This window comes from Apium graveolens, chromosome 7 (assembly GCF_009905375.1).
Source record: "Apium graveolens cultivar Ventura chromosome 7, ASM990537v1, whole genome shotgun sequence".
In the NCBI taxonomy this organism is placed as follows: Eukaryota; Viridiplantae; Streptophyta; class Magnoliopsida; order Apiales; family Apiaceae; genus Apium; species Apium graveolens.
The window spans coordinates 246366720-246380150 of NC_133653.1; the positions used below are offsets into that span (position 1 = coordinate 246366720).

At 32.8% G+C, this 13431-nt stretch overlaps 2 protein-coding genes across 2 annotated transcripts; both read left to right on the plus strand.

The window, feature by feature from the left end:
* The first annotated feature begins 3371 nt into the window (after nt 1-3371).
* LOC141674596 (uncharacterized) lies at nt 3372-3839 on the plus strand. Its single transcript, XM_074481307.1, has one exon. It carries the CDS (start codon nt 3372-3374, stop codon nt 3837-3839), a length of 468 nt encoding a protein of 155 aa, XP_074337408.1.
* An 8176-nt stretch (nt 3840-12015) lies between these two features.
* LOC141673065 (uncharacterized) lies at nt 12016-12781 on the plus strand. Its single transcript, XM_074479799.1, has one exon. It carries the CDS (start codon nt 12070-12072, stop codon nt 12643-12645), a length of 576 nt encoding a protein of 191 aa, XP_074335900.1. The 5' UTR covers nt 12016-12069; the 3' UTR covers nt 12646-12781.
* The last annotated feature ends 650 nt before the right edge of the window (nt 12782-13431 follow it).

Here is a 13431-nt window from a genome sequence, read left to right on the forward strand (position 1 = left end):
AGCTTTACGTCCGTAATCTCCATGGTAGTCACACCATAATTTGGAATCTGGATTCGCCTTAGGCTTGTTGCTCTTCGTTGGCCATTGACTATATCTCCCAACTTGGTGAACTCCTTAATCATGGCTGAAAGTGTTATCGTGAAACTGTAGCTGTCGTATGTTGGTGGCAGATTAGGGTCCTTTTTCCAATCACTGCATTCCTCCTTTCTCCAATCACTACGTTCCCGCATCGCGTTGACATAAACTTCATCCTTAGAAGGCCACAAATAGGGTTTATATTACCTAGACCTTGACGTCGTAATCTTTCTCGAAGGCCTGTAATATTTCTCATCGTCCTCCCTCTTGTCTTCTTTCAACCTCACCTGTGCCATAACTTTAGCTTGCACGTCATCCATAGTTCTACACGGGTATTTTATCAATTCTTCATGAAGTGGAGACTCCCTCTCAAGTCCCCTTCTGAATGCCTCAATGGATGTGGGTATATCAAAGTTGGTAATAGTAAGTTTCTCTCTATTGAATCATGTCAAGTAGTCACGTAATGGCTCTCTATGACGTTGCACAATCTTGTATAAATCATTGGTGGTCTTCTCAAACACTCTGCTACTAGAAAATTGCATGTTAAATGTGTCTTCTAGTTTGGCAAACATTTTGATACTCCTGTGTGGAAGATTCACGAACCATTGTAGGGCTGGTCCTGACAATGTAGAACTGAAGCCCTTACACATACAAGCCTCCTTCAAGTTACGTGTGATAGGTACCGTAAATATTCGTTGCTTATATTGTGCGATGTGCTCTAATGGATCACTAGTACCGTCATATGGCCTCATTTGTCTCACCATGAAGCGTTTTAGTATCTCTACCAAAGTGATGTTATCATGAAAAGGTGAATCAGTTTAGCTCGTAGGAGTCGCTTTCTCTAATGACTTCGGGACACCAGGGATTCTTTCAATTAAGTCCCTCACTTCCTGTAATTCTCTTTTGAATTTCTCTGCAATTTGGTTTCGAGACCGTGGACTCCTGTGACATGACCTCCTTATATCATTTTCCCACTTTCGATCCTCACGATCACCATAACGTTTCTCATCACGCTGTCTCTCTTTGTCATCATCGTTATTTGGTATGTTCTCTATATCCTCAATCTCAACGACATCACCAGTACCCTTTGTTGGCCCTTCGTGTTGATCCCATTCCTCGGTATCATCCATGTCCAGACGTCTAACCACACTTGGGATCGTCTTCTTTGTTGTTGTCTTCGTTTTGGATTTGGCCGTGGTTAGTAGATTCTTCAATGTCTAATTTTCAGAGCTTACCTTCTCCATCTCATCTTGAAGTTTTTCAACGTTGCTGTCGTCTCTTTGTTGCTCTCAGCCTCAGCCCCTTGATTTGTAATCTGTTCTTCTAAGTCGTCGCCCGCCATCATAGTGAACCAGCCAGATCCTTAGCAAGTTTCCCACAGACGGCGCCAATTATTTTTACCAAAATTTGTAGGTTAAATGCTAAGGACGGTGGGTTGATTAATTTGTATGAAGTAACTAAAGAAAACAAAAATGTAAAAGACAATGACATAAAAGATTGGTGACGCGAAAAACCCGTAAATGGGAAAAAACCGCTGCTGGGATTAATTACCCAACCTAAATATGATCCACTAGATGTTTAACAATGATTACAAAGAGTTTTTCATGATACAATGTCTTGATCACATACTAAGACTAATGCTATCAAAGTGTTTGTAGTGTTTTGTTCTTGGATGATGTGTTCTAGTGTGTTGCGAACTGTTCTTCTCAATGCATAAGGCGAGCTTGAGTTGTGTGTGTGTTGTGTTGTATTGTTGCACCAATTATATCCCATTGTGTATTAAAATTAGCCTTACTTATTAAGTAGTTTGTTTCCCCTTTTTTCTCCAACTTCCCACTCATTTCTCCCACTTTGAATTATGGTTGCTATTCCTGCTGTAATGCTCAACTGTTACTCCTTTAAATTCGGATTATGGCTTGACAGCATCTTCTGATTTTTCTCTTTGTTAGCATCGTATTTGTTGATGTTCAGGACATCTTCTTAATCTTTTCGTCTCGACTTATTACTCACATTTTCTATCATCCGTCTTCTGATTACATCTTGTCATGACTAAAAATATATATATAAGAAAGCGTCACAATAAATTTGAATCTAAAATTTTGGGAGGTTAGTCGTGGTGGATTCACTTGTGTGTATGACTGTGACTCTGAGTCAAATTCTCAGGTGCATTATCCTTCCGTACAATTGTTAAACTTCATATATCATTTAAAATATTTTTACAAATACATAACTGAGCCCTGACAAAACAAGCTTTACTAGATTGGTCTCTTGGGAAATTCGAAACAATAATGGCTCTTGCTAATATACTACCATTTGATCTCATAGTTGGTAGTTGGTCCTCCAATATGTAACACCATAAGTTTCCTATAATAACGATATAATAACAAAACTGCTCTCGTGTGTTTGCTATGTACTGTTTAATTGTTGATGTACTGTCCAATTTTAAATGCAATGTTAACGTGTAATGCAACATAACCACGTAGTTATAGCCTTGGCTATTTGTGTTTTATGGCTTCTTTTTCATACACTGTGTGTTAAAAGAATAAGGAACTCATGATATAAACTCCCACTAGCTACAAGGAAGATTATCCAGTGATTTTAGCTTGACAATCTATAAACATCAAATAAATTAAGCGCTAACAATCTCATGAAATCTAGCAAGTGCCTCTTCATCTTTAACATAATCACACAAATCCTCTGTCAAAATCATTTTTGAATACTTATTGCGTTTCACTCCACAAAACTCATATAAAGCAACATCTCCTAAAAGACATTAGAATTTTTGAGTGGGACGATGATTTATAAACTATTAATTATTTATGAATGGCACTTAACAGTACTAATCAAACAAGTGCCTCTTCACCGGTTATGATAATCACACAAATCCTTGTCAAAACCATTTTTGAATACTTGGTGCGCTTCACTGCACAAAAATCATATAGTATAATTACACATGCATGGCTCTTTAATATAAAGCAACATCTTCTAAAAGACATTAGAATTTTTGAGTGGGACGATCGATGAGTACTATATTAAGTGTCTTAAAGTAATCTTGAAGGTGTGCATGCATGCATGCATTTTCTATCACTATATATAGAAGTATAGAACACAGCAACTCCATCCATTTTCTAACTCTCTTCAACTCTTACCATATACAAATATAAACAACTACCCCATCTATATTATTTATTATGGATAAATTTCAAGATGAAGCAGCTTTCAGCTGTGAGCTAAGAATCATAAGAGCCAGAAACGTCGAATTTAGTTCCTTAGGAAGCTTGTTTGTAAGATGTTACATGTCTGCAGGAAACAACAAAAGAGTTCGATTCGACAGCAAAGAAGTATCATCGTCAAATATGGTGTGGGATCAATTTCTTTCTTTAGATTGTTCCGGAACCAAAGAGGCTACGAGCAATATGCTACGGGACGGAACTATAGTCTTTGAACTAAGATGGAGGAGTGGAGTTACAATTTTCGGAAGAACAAGAAAGTCACTGCTCGTAGGAAAAGCTGAGGTACCGTGGAAAACTGTATACGAATCATCAACACTTGATATTGAAAAATGGATTGTAATGAATCCGAATAAGAGTTTGCCAGATGGTGTGAAGCCTCCAGCTGTGCAAATCGGAATGAAAATTGGGGGAGCTATACCGGCAATGCCAAAGGCCACAAAACAAAATAAAAGTTGTGGCGATAGATGTGAATGTAAAAGTTGCTTAAATTGCCAATTATTTGCACTGGATGCTGCTTTGGAGTTCTTTTAGAAAGGAGGATCTTCATAGTTAGGATGTAGTAGTATACTACAGTTGTATGCAATGCAAATTTTTGATTGTTTTTAAAGAAATTATTACTATGATTTATATTTCCAACTTATTACTTGCGTCTCTCTATATCAAGTTGGTACCATTTTTGTTTCAACTAGTTTGCCAAAGTTTTCTCCAACATAATCACTACATTGTCCTGGGCATTTCTACTAAACTTGGAATTCTGCATTTCTTGTGTGAACTTGGGGTCTCCTTAAAGTCTTCTTAGGTTGCAATCTGGTATTTTAAGGTTCGAGAAACCCATTCAGTTTCATCAAGATCACTGAAACTTAAAGTAATTTCAAGTGTGTGTAAATTATCAGCAGAGAAGACTTACTAGCTAGCAGAGCATTCCACCCTCTCTTTTTTTGCTATATATAGAGAGCATTCCACCTTGCTCGTATAATGTTATGCGTATTAATGATATCGAATAAAGAGAGTAAATAACTCAACTTTACTTATTTTACAAAGAATGTATGCTTGCATATTTCTGACCATGTATTTATTCACTTTACATGATTACAATTTAGCCATTAACCATAAACCTAGCCATGTTCTCATTGTTAAGTATGTAATTATTTTATTTTTTTTTATATAATAAGATGTGCGACCAGTTTATACACAAACATCCACTAATCCTGCAGAGAACTAGCACGGTATCCTACTATCATGACTTTGTAATTGTCATTAGATTGCTTTTGTTTATATTATTTAGATGATAAGATACTCATATAAATCCTCGCTACAATTTTATAAGGATTATTTTTCGATTTAACCTTGAACGTACAATCTTCAAAATGATATATAAATATCAAAAACAATCTTGCTAGCTGGTGACTATTAATTTGTTTTAAGCTCATAACACAAGTCCTTGAAAGAATGGATAACGGTAAACTTGACTTGAAAGAAAAGAAAAATGAGAGATCTGATCTGAAAATTAATCACGGATTAGCCGAATAGCCAAAATAACAGTACTAAAAGCAGCTACGTTAGAAGCTCATTTTCCTGATTCAGAAATTAAGGTTGTGTTTGGTTGGGTGAATTGAATGGATGTAATTAAATGAATTAAACGGGAGTTGGAGGGAAAATTTGAAAAAAAATAATTAGATGGACAAAATTGTTATGATTAGAATTATCAAGAAAATGTGGTTAACAAGAAATGGAGCATTCCATCTCAAATTGAGGTATTAGGAATGAAATAGGTAAAAAAATGAAAATATTAGAAAATTTAATTATTTTCCACTTAAAATCTCATTTCATTCCATTTTATTCACCCCAATCAAACAAAACATAAGAACTTAAAATTGCTCAGAGTACAAGAACAAAGTTCGATCAAATTAACCGCAAACACTCGTTGATCCTGCCCATTTGGATTCTAGTAACATTGCTTCCACGGTGTTCTTTGTGTAATGACTGTCTTCGAGTCGGATTCTGTAAAGAACTATTCTTCTCTGTAATTAATAACTTTGTAAGTTCAATACAATACTAGAAGTTGTGCTATTTTTATAATTTGAAATCAAATTTCAAAAATTTCAATTTCAAAAGAGTTTTATCTTTGAATGCAAACATGTATTCTTGATTTTAAATTTAAAATCAATAATACATTTATACATATATTCACATTATCAAACTATTACAAATGAGATAATGGTGTTGTGCTTAAAATGAAACTTAGGGAAAGGTGACAAAATTTAGGTAAATTAGAAAATAGTTGGTTTCAAAATTTATTTTAGCATCAAAAGATATATTTTGGTGCCAAATTATAACAATAACTATAATTTTTTTGCATTTTATATTGGACTTACTCTAACAAGCGATTTATTTATTTCTTGTTCCACTACCTTTTGGTTTAATTTTTTATGATTCATATTATAAACGTAAGTGTAATATTTTAATTCTTTCTAATTAGTATATGACTTATAATTCTAGATGTATTATTTTAACCCATTTTTTTGAATTTTATAAGCCATGCTTCTTTATTATTAATAACCTTTATTAATACTTTATTAATAAGGGAAACCTCTTTTTAAGTTATACTTTGGTTTCACTTATTTTTTGTTCCCCACCTTTTGGTTTCACTTTTTATGAGTATAATTTTTATCATTTTTGATTCGCATATGACTTATAATTTTATATGTATTATTTTTACCCATTTTTTGAATTTTATAAGCCATGCTTCTTTATTACTTTTATAAGTTTAAATCGTATTTTTAATTATATTTTAAAATAAATAGTTTTATAAATTGACCCAACTAAATGGATTCCGAAAAATATCGTGTTTAAATTGGAATATTATAATTTAGGATTTTTTTAATTTATTGACGGAATTCCATTTTAATAAAATGACATGGATATTATAAAAACTTTATTTTGGTTTCACACCTAAAAAATAATAAAATTGTTTTAACCATATAATGATTACAATTCAATTATTTTCGCAGAACTCTAAATTATTTCTTGATGGGTACTTTGGTTTTATTTTAGTACGATGACGCCTTATTTTGGTTTCACCCCTAGATTTTGTTTCATGTGCAGTTCAATGTTGTTTTTTTAACAAAATATAGATTGTTGTAATCATATTATAATTAGGATATTTCTATTTTCATAGAATTCTTTTTTATATTTTTTAAAAATATTAAAATGGAGTCTTTTATATATATATATATATTATTATTATATAAAGACTAAACATTGAAAGTTTTGGTACGATGACTGTTTTTTGGTACGTATACCCTTAATTACCCTTCCTTTACTTAAAAGTTTTACAGGTAATCGAATTATAATAGAAAAAGAAATAAAAATCATTTTCAACTATAACAGTTTACCTTTTTTATTTCTCTCAATTAAAAAAATTTCTCTGAATATCACAGACATGCTTATTTAATAAAATAGAATAATAATATTGTAAACACTAATAACTAATAAATTACCCTTTTTAACTACTTAATTGTTTATTTTATTTAATTATTATTTTACTTAAAGATTTTGTTAAGTTATCTGAAAAGGCAATCTATTAGAGATGGTGTATGCCGCAAATTTAATCTATTATAAAGGGCAATTTATTTATGGTGTATGTCATAAATTACCCATAAATTTATTTTACAATTATTCAACGATAAAATAAAATTAAAATCAAAAAATATTTAGATCAACTTAAACTAAATAATTTATACTTTTTCGAGATAAAATAAATTATAACATATATTCGAACTTAAACAAATTATATCAAAACTGAAAAAAATTGGTTTGATTTGGTTAGTATAATTGGTCTTAAACTAAAATAATAATTAGTTTGATTTACACATAACTTATAACATATATCAAAATTAGTCACTATAATATAATAAAGAAATATATTCGGCCATACTTATTCAGACATATTTATTCTTTAAAAAACATATATTTTAAAAAATAATATAAAATAATTATAAAATAATATTTTTTTTAAAACAACCGTGTATCGCACATGTTTTAGGCTAGTTGTTATTAATAAGGGAAACCATCTTTTAAGGATTACTTTGCTTTCACCCCTTTTCGGTTTCACGAATTTTTGATTTTACCCTTTTTTAAATCTTACTATAACTCTAAATACAACATTTTTTTTAAACCTATATGACTTATAATTCTATATAAAATATTTTACCGTGTCTTATATACCACATATTTATATTGTTTTTATATAAACGGAATCGTATATACATTATAATCTCTAGATTCAAACATATATAATTCTATTTTAGCACCAAATACAAATTTATACATACATACATAAAGAATATTTTATTAGAAAAAAAATATACGATCACAAACTATATAAAAACACAAATTCAACTAATAATAAGAAATCTAATATGCAATTACTTAGTAATGTTGGTTTAATATTTTGTTAAATTATCCGTCAGTTGTGTTACTCATTGCTTGCTTGGTTAAAGTTTTGATATAAAATATTAGTTATGCTTTTTTGAACAAATACATAACAATGATGAGTTTGTTGTTATAATAAAATTTGAGTTAATGAAAAATTACATATAATTTCAAAGAATATTGTAATAATCGTACAATTTTTATATATTATATATTTTAATTATAATTTAAAATACATTTTTATAATAATTATTTAATACTGATATTTTGATCTCGGCCCGTGCTTAACACGGGCTTTGTAGATTCTTACCTATAGATTTCTATTTTAACATCAAATACAAATTTATACATACATAAAGAATATTTTATTAGAATAAAATATGGGATCACAAATTATATAACAACACAAATTCAACTAATAATAAGAAATCTAATATGCAATTACTTAGTAATGTTGATTCATTGTTTTGTTAAATTATCTGCCAATCGTGTTACTCATTACTTGGCTAAAGTTTCAATATAAATTATTAGTTATGTCTTTTTAAATAATCATAATAATATTGAGTTTGTTGTTTTAATAAAATTTGAGTTAATTAAAATTATATATAATTTCAAAAGAATAAATGTAATAATCGTATAATTTTTATTTTATTATATATTTTAGTTATAATTTAGAAAAAATATCTATAATTATTATTTAATATTAATATTTTGATTTCGGCCCGTACTTCACACGAGCTATCAACCATTAACAAATATCATACGAATATTTTTGAAATACTCAAATTGAGCCATGACAAAATAAACTTTCCTATATACACAGCTTGATCTTCCCGTATTAAAAACAAGACCTCAATCACCAACTCACCAACTCTTTGTTTTGGCTAAGCTTTACTATGTTGGTCTCTTCGGAGGTTCGAAAAAATAGTGCCTCCTGCGAATTTACAAGTAATTGAACTCCTGTATCCTTGTATACACTAGTTTGTAGTTGCTCCTCCAATATATTACCCCCTTTATTTCTTCATATTATAACTTAAATTTCCCTTTGTGCTTTTGTAATGTACTCTTCAGTTGTTGTGCTCAATTGTTGTTGTGCTGTTGAATTTTTATATGCATTGTTAGCGTGTAATGCAACATAACCACGTCTATTATAGTCGCTAATGCTTCGTGCTTTTAGTTGTAGTAGTCGTAACAATAAGAAACTCATGTCATTTTTAATATTTGTTGCGCTTCACTCCACAAAGATCATGTTGTATTTTACGTGATTCTTTAATTCTAAAGTATTCTAAGTAAATCCTCTAAAAGACATTAAGATTTTTGAGTGGGACGATAACTATTGAGTATGTAAATGTCACTTTGAGTAGAGTAGTTGTTGACGGAGGAATTTGGTATCAACAAAGTTTGAGGTTCGTCGCCAGAATCAAGATCTACAATGGTGGTTCTTCGCCTGAAAAGTGAGCGGAGTGTGGTGGTTGTGATAAATTGGGGGCTGAGATTGTTTAGGGTTGGTGGTGGCTCCTTATAACTCTCGCTTCCGACCCCTTACAATTTGTCTACGTATCCCTATTTATAGGGAATCAAGCCCACGTAGTTCTTGGGGAACAAGAAATCTAATGGGCTTAGACTTCTTATTATCAGGCCCGGTCCAGAATCCATCTTCCGCTAGCTTTAGGAATGTCCAACTATGAGGCCCAACCGCGAAGGCCCAAGGCTCGTTTGTAATCGCAGGACTTCACGGATAATGCATCTCCCTGCGCAAGGATAACATTCCGCTACAGTTATCTCCCTTGAATTACGAACGCAGGTATAGCCACGGTTCACCCCAAATGCCAGACGCGTCCCTGTCCCCCGAATGAGGATAACCCACCAGATAGCAGGACAGGTGATCCCAAACTCTTGGGTGCAAAGTGCAGGATGACTCCAAAGTTCTCCAACGAGGACACCCGTTGAATACAAGAACAGAGTTCCCAAAGCACACACCAAAGTTAACCCCGCATCCCCAACGAGGACACTCGTTGAATACAGGAGGAGGCCTTCAATCATCAGACATACCCCTGGAGGCCTTCAAGCTTTTCACGGACATCCCCCTCCTTGACCGTCTCAAGGAGGGAATTCTTCAAAGAGTACCTGCAACAAATATGTTAGTGAAAATAATCCTCCATTGCTCCTTCCACGCTTGTCTTGCTTTAAACTTACTCTTGATCATGCATTCTTCACACATAGGACGCGTCCTGAACGATTGGGCGCATCCTGACGCTACGAACTCCATATATTGCTATATCTTCCAAGTATCTCTATTTGCTTTGTCTTGAATGAGAACAAGCTCAACCATCCCAAAGTGTGCATCTCCAGGAGGCAGGACGCGTCCTCCCCTTGTAAAATACACATATTCTCCTTGCATGACAACCTTATTACCTGTACAACTCATCCCATTATTTTTACTTATCAGGGCGCGTCCTCCTCCTTTCAATATCTTCCTCCTCATCTCTTTACATGACAACCCAAAATACAGCCTACACAATCATGGACGCATCCTACATATACAGGGCGCGTCTTCGCTTCATACAATGTAGACAAAAACCTAATTATTCATCTTCTTGCCCCAATTCAATTCCAATTGACCCGTATTTGATCCGAGATGATCCAATACCAAATTTTGGCTATAACAGTACTAATTAAGTGGTTTAATCTCTTAAGGTCCATTAAACTTGTCTCTCTATATAACGAAACTACTGTTCCTTCTGAGATAAATATGGGTATAAGAAATGTTGGTTTCGATAAATAGTATAAAATTTCCGAAATTGACTCAAGTAATTATACACTCAGATATATTTGTGCTAAAAAAGAAAATAATTAAATTTATATGAACTTTAAAAAGTAAAAAGTTATGTAACTAAATATGTACACAATTATCAAAATATAAGATAATTCGGTGGTATAAATATTTTTAGATAATCTCACGAACTTCATTCACGTTAGTAATAATAAAAGAAATGAGAATAAAGAAGATCGTGAATAGCATCGGTGATTTTCAGGAATACAAAGGCATTCGTACATTATTACCATCAGGTTGGGGCCGTTGGGCCACAAGCCCAAATAGATTAGGAGTAGACATTGAACAAGCCCATTTTGTGATGAAATGCCTCTGTTTGCGAACTTCCTTTTTTTGCCAAGTTCTGTTTGCAAACTTTCACTTTGTCTATCTTCAAACTAAGTCCCTCTGGCCACAGCACTTGATTGTTACAATCCAGAAACATCATTACATTTTAGTTCCAACTATTTTGTGAAACTTCTCTCCAACATCACTACATTAGTCCTGCTCTTGGCCATTTGACTTGTATCATCAAATATGAGGCCATTTCTTGCTCAACAGTACTAGGTAAACAACGTATCGGAGAGACTACGACGGATGTTAAATTTCCACTGGAGAGTCTACATATTATGTGTCAACTTGAGGTCTCTATAAAGCGTTTATACTTATCAACTTATGATCTGGTATACATACAAGGTTCGAGAAGCCATATCCATCAAGATAACTGAAACTTTAAAAAAAATGCAAGTATGTGATTCTCGGCATGCACCAAACAGTACTTACTAGCAGAGCTTTCCACCTTACTAGTATAATGTAATAATGAATTTAAACTTGGTTTAATCTGAAGACTTCTTGTCTCTTTAGTATTCCTTTTTTTTTATGTTCACATACAGTCAATAGCTGCTCCAACTGTATAACTTAGACTTAATGTAGTATACAGTCAGCTTGTTTCACAAGAGATGCTTGTATATTTCTGACCATGTATGCATCTAGTTGACATGAGTACTTTCTAGCCGTATAAACCTAGCCATGATCTTGTTGTTAATCACTAAAGTCATCTTGCTTTAATTTGTATAACTTTGAAGATAAGATACTCATAGATCCCCACTACAGCTCTACAAGGATTATCTATCAATTTAACCTTGGACAGTCTTCAAAAATATTTATCATATCCAACACAATAACTTCAGGATATCTACTTGGTGCCTTTTTATTTTATATCTCCTCACATTAGTCCTTGTCAATATCTCATTCGATGCATTTCACTCCACATGAACCATTTTATACTAATTGTTGTAAAGCAAAATCTTGTAAAAAAAAGGTAGGAAGATGATACTCGATAAATTTTAAATCCAAGAATAGTCATGTGGCTAAAACCAATCTTCAAGTGCATGCATTAATTCCTCTATATATAGAGCGTTGCTCTCCTCAACTTCTCCATCAAATCCAATATTCTCTGTTTTACTAGTACAAGTATACAAAGAAATACATAGACAACATTTTTATTACATACACATGGATAAATTTCAGGATCAAACAGCTTTTAGCTGTGAACTAAGGATATCAAGAGCTAGAAATGTCGAAGTGGATTCCAAGGGGAGCTTGTTTGTAAGATGCTATGTGTCTGCAGGAGACAAGAATAAAGTCCGATTCGAGAGCAGAGAGATATCATCATCAAATATGGTGTGGAACCAGTCTTTATCTCTAGATTGTTTTGGAACCAAAGAGACTATGAGCAACATGCTATTGAAAGGCACTCTGGTCTTCGAACTTAGGTGGAGGAGCGTAATTAGATTTTTCGGAAGAACAGGCAAGTCACAACTCCTGGGAAAGTCCGAGGTTCCATGGAAAACTGTTTTTGAATCATCAACGATGGATACTGAGAGATGGGTGGTGATGGAAACGAGAAAGAGTTTGGCTGACGGTGTGAAGCCTCCTGCTGTGCAAATTGGGATGAAAGTCAAAGTACCTTCACAGGCAACAGCAAAGACAGTGAAACTCAATAAAAGTTGCGAGGATAGATGTCAATGTAGAAATTGTTTAAATTGTGAACTTTTTGCACTAGATGGTGCTTTGGAGTTCTCTTGTTAGAAGATCAGAAGCTCAAATGTACTTTGCTAATTAGCTAGAAACACATTTTAATGCAGAAAAATCAATTGACTGAAAGAAAATTCTTGATTTGTTTTCATGTCTGATTCGTGAGTGTGTAGAAATCGTTCTAGGCGAATGAGGATCACTTAATCTTAAACTAGGCAAATAGACGAGAGATAAGTTTTCTAAAGACCTAAAACATGATGTTTGCCGATTGCATCTTGAAAGAATGGATAGGGTTAAAACATCTCAGAACAACTTGCAACACTTAGATTTCAATGACAACAACGAAGCTTGATCATATTAGCCATGAACATTAATTGATTCTCATTCACAATTCAATTGATCTAGGAGTCATGGCACGTAAGGAAAGCCGAGGTACTAACGATGACAAATGGATAGTATTGAATTCCAGAAAGAGTTTCGGAGGTCTACCAGCAATGCCAAAGGCCACAAAACAAAATATTGATTGTTATAAAGAAGAGTTATTTGCAAAATGCATCCCCTGTTTGGCCAAAATGCGTTTTTTTACCTATACTTTATATAACTGCATTTTACATCCCCTAACTATTTTTTGCGCGACAAATTGCACCCTCTTCCTTAAATTTATTAAAATTCTCAAGGGTATTTTAGGAAATTAAAATATTTAATTATAATTATATTATTATTTAAGCTTTTTAACCCTCTAAATGATACTTTTCAAAAAATTTTAAAGAACGGAAGTTGTAGAGAACGAAAAAATCTTTTCAAAATAATAACATTAAAAAATTATCAAAAATTTTACGA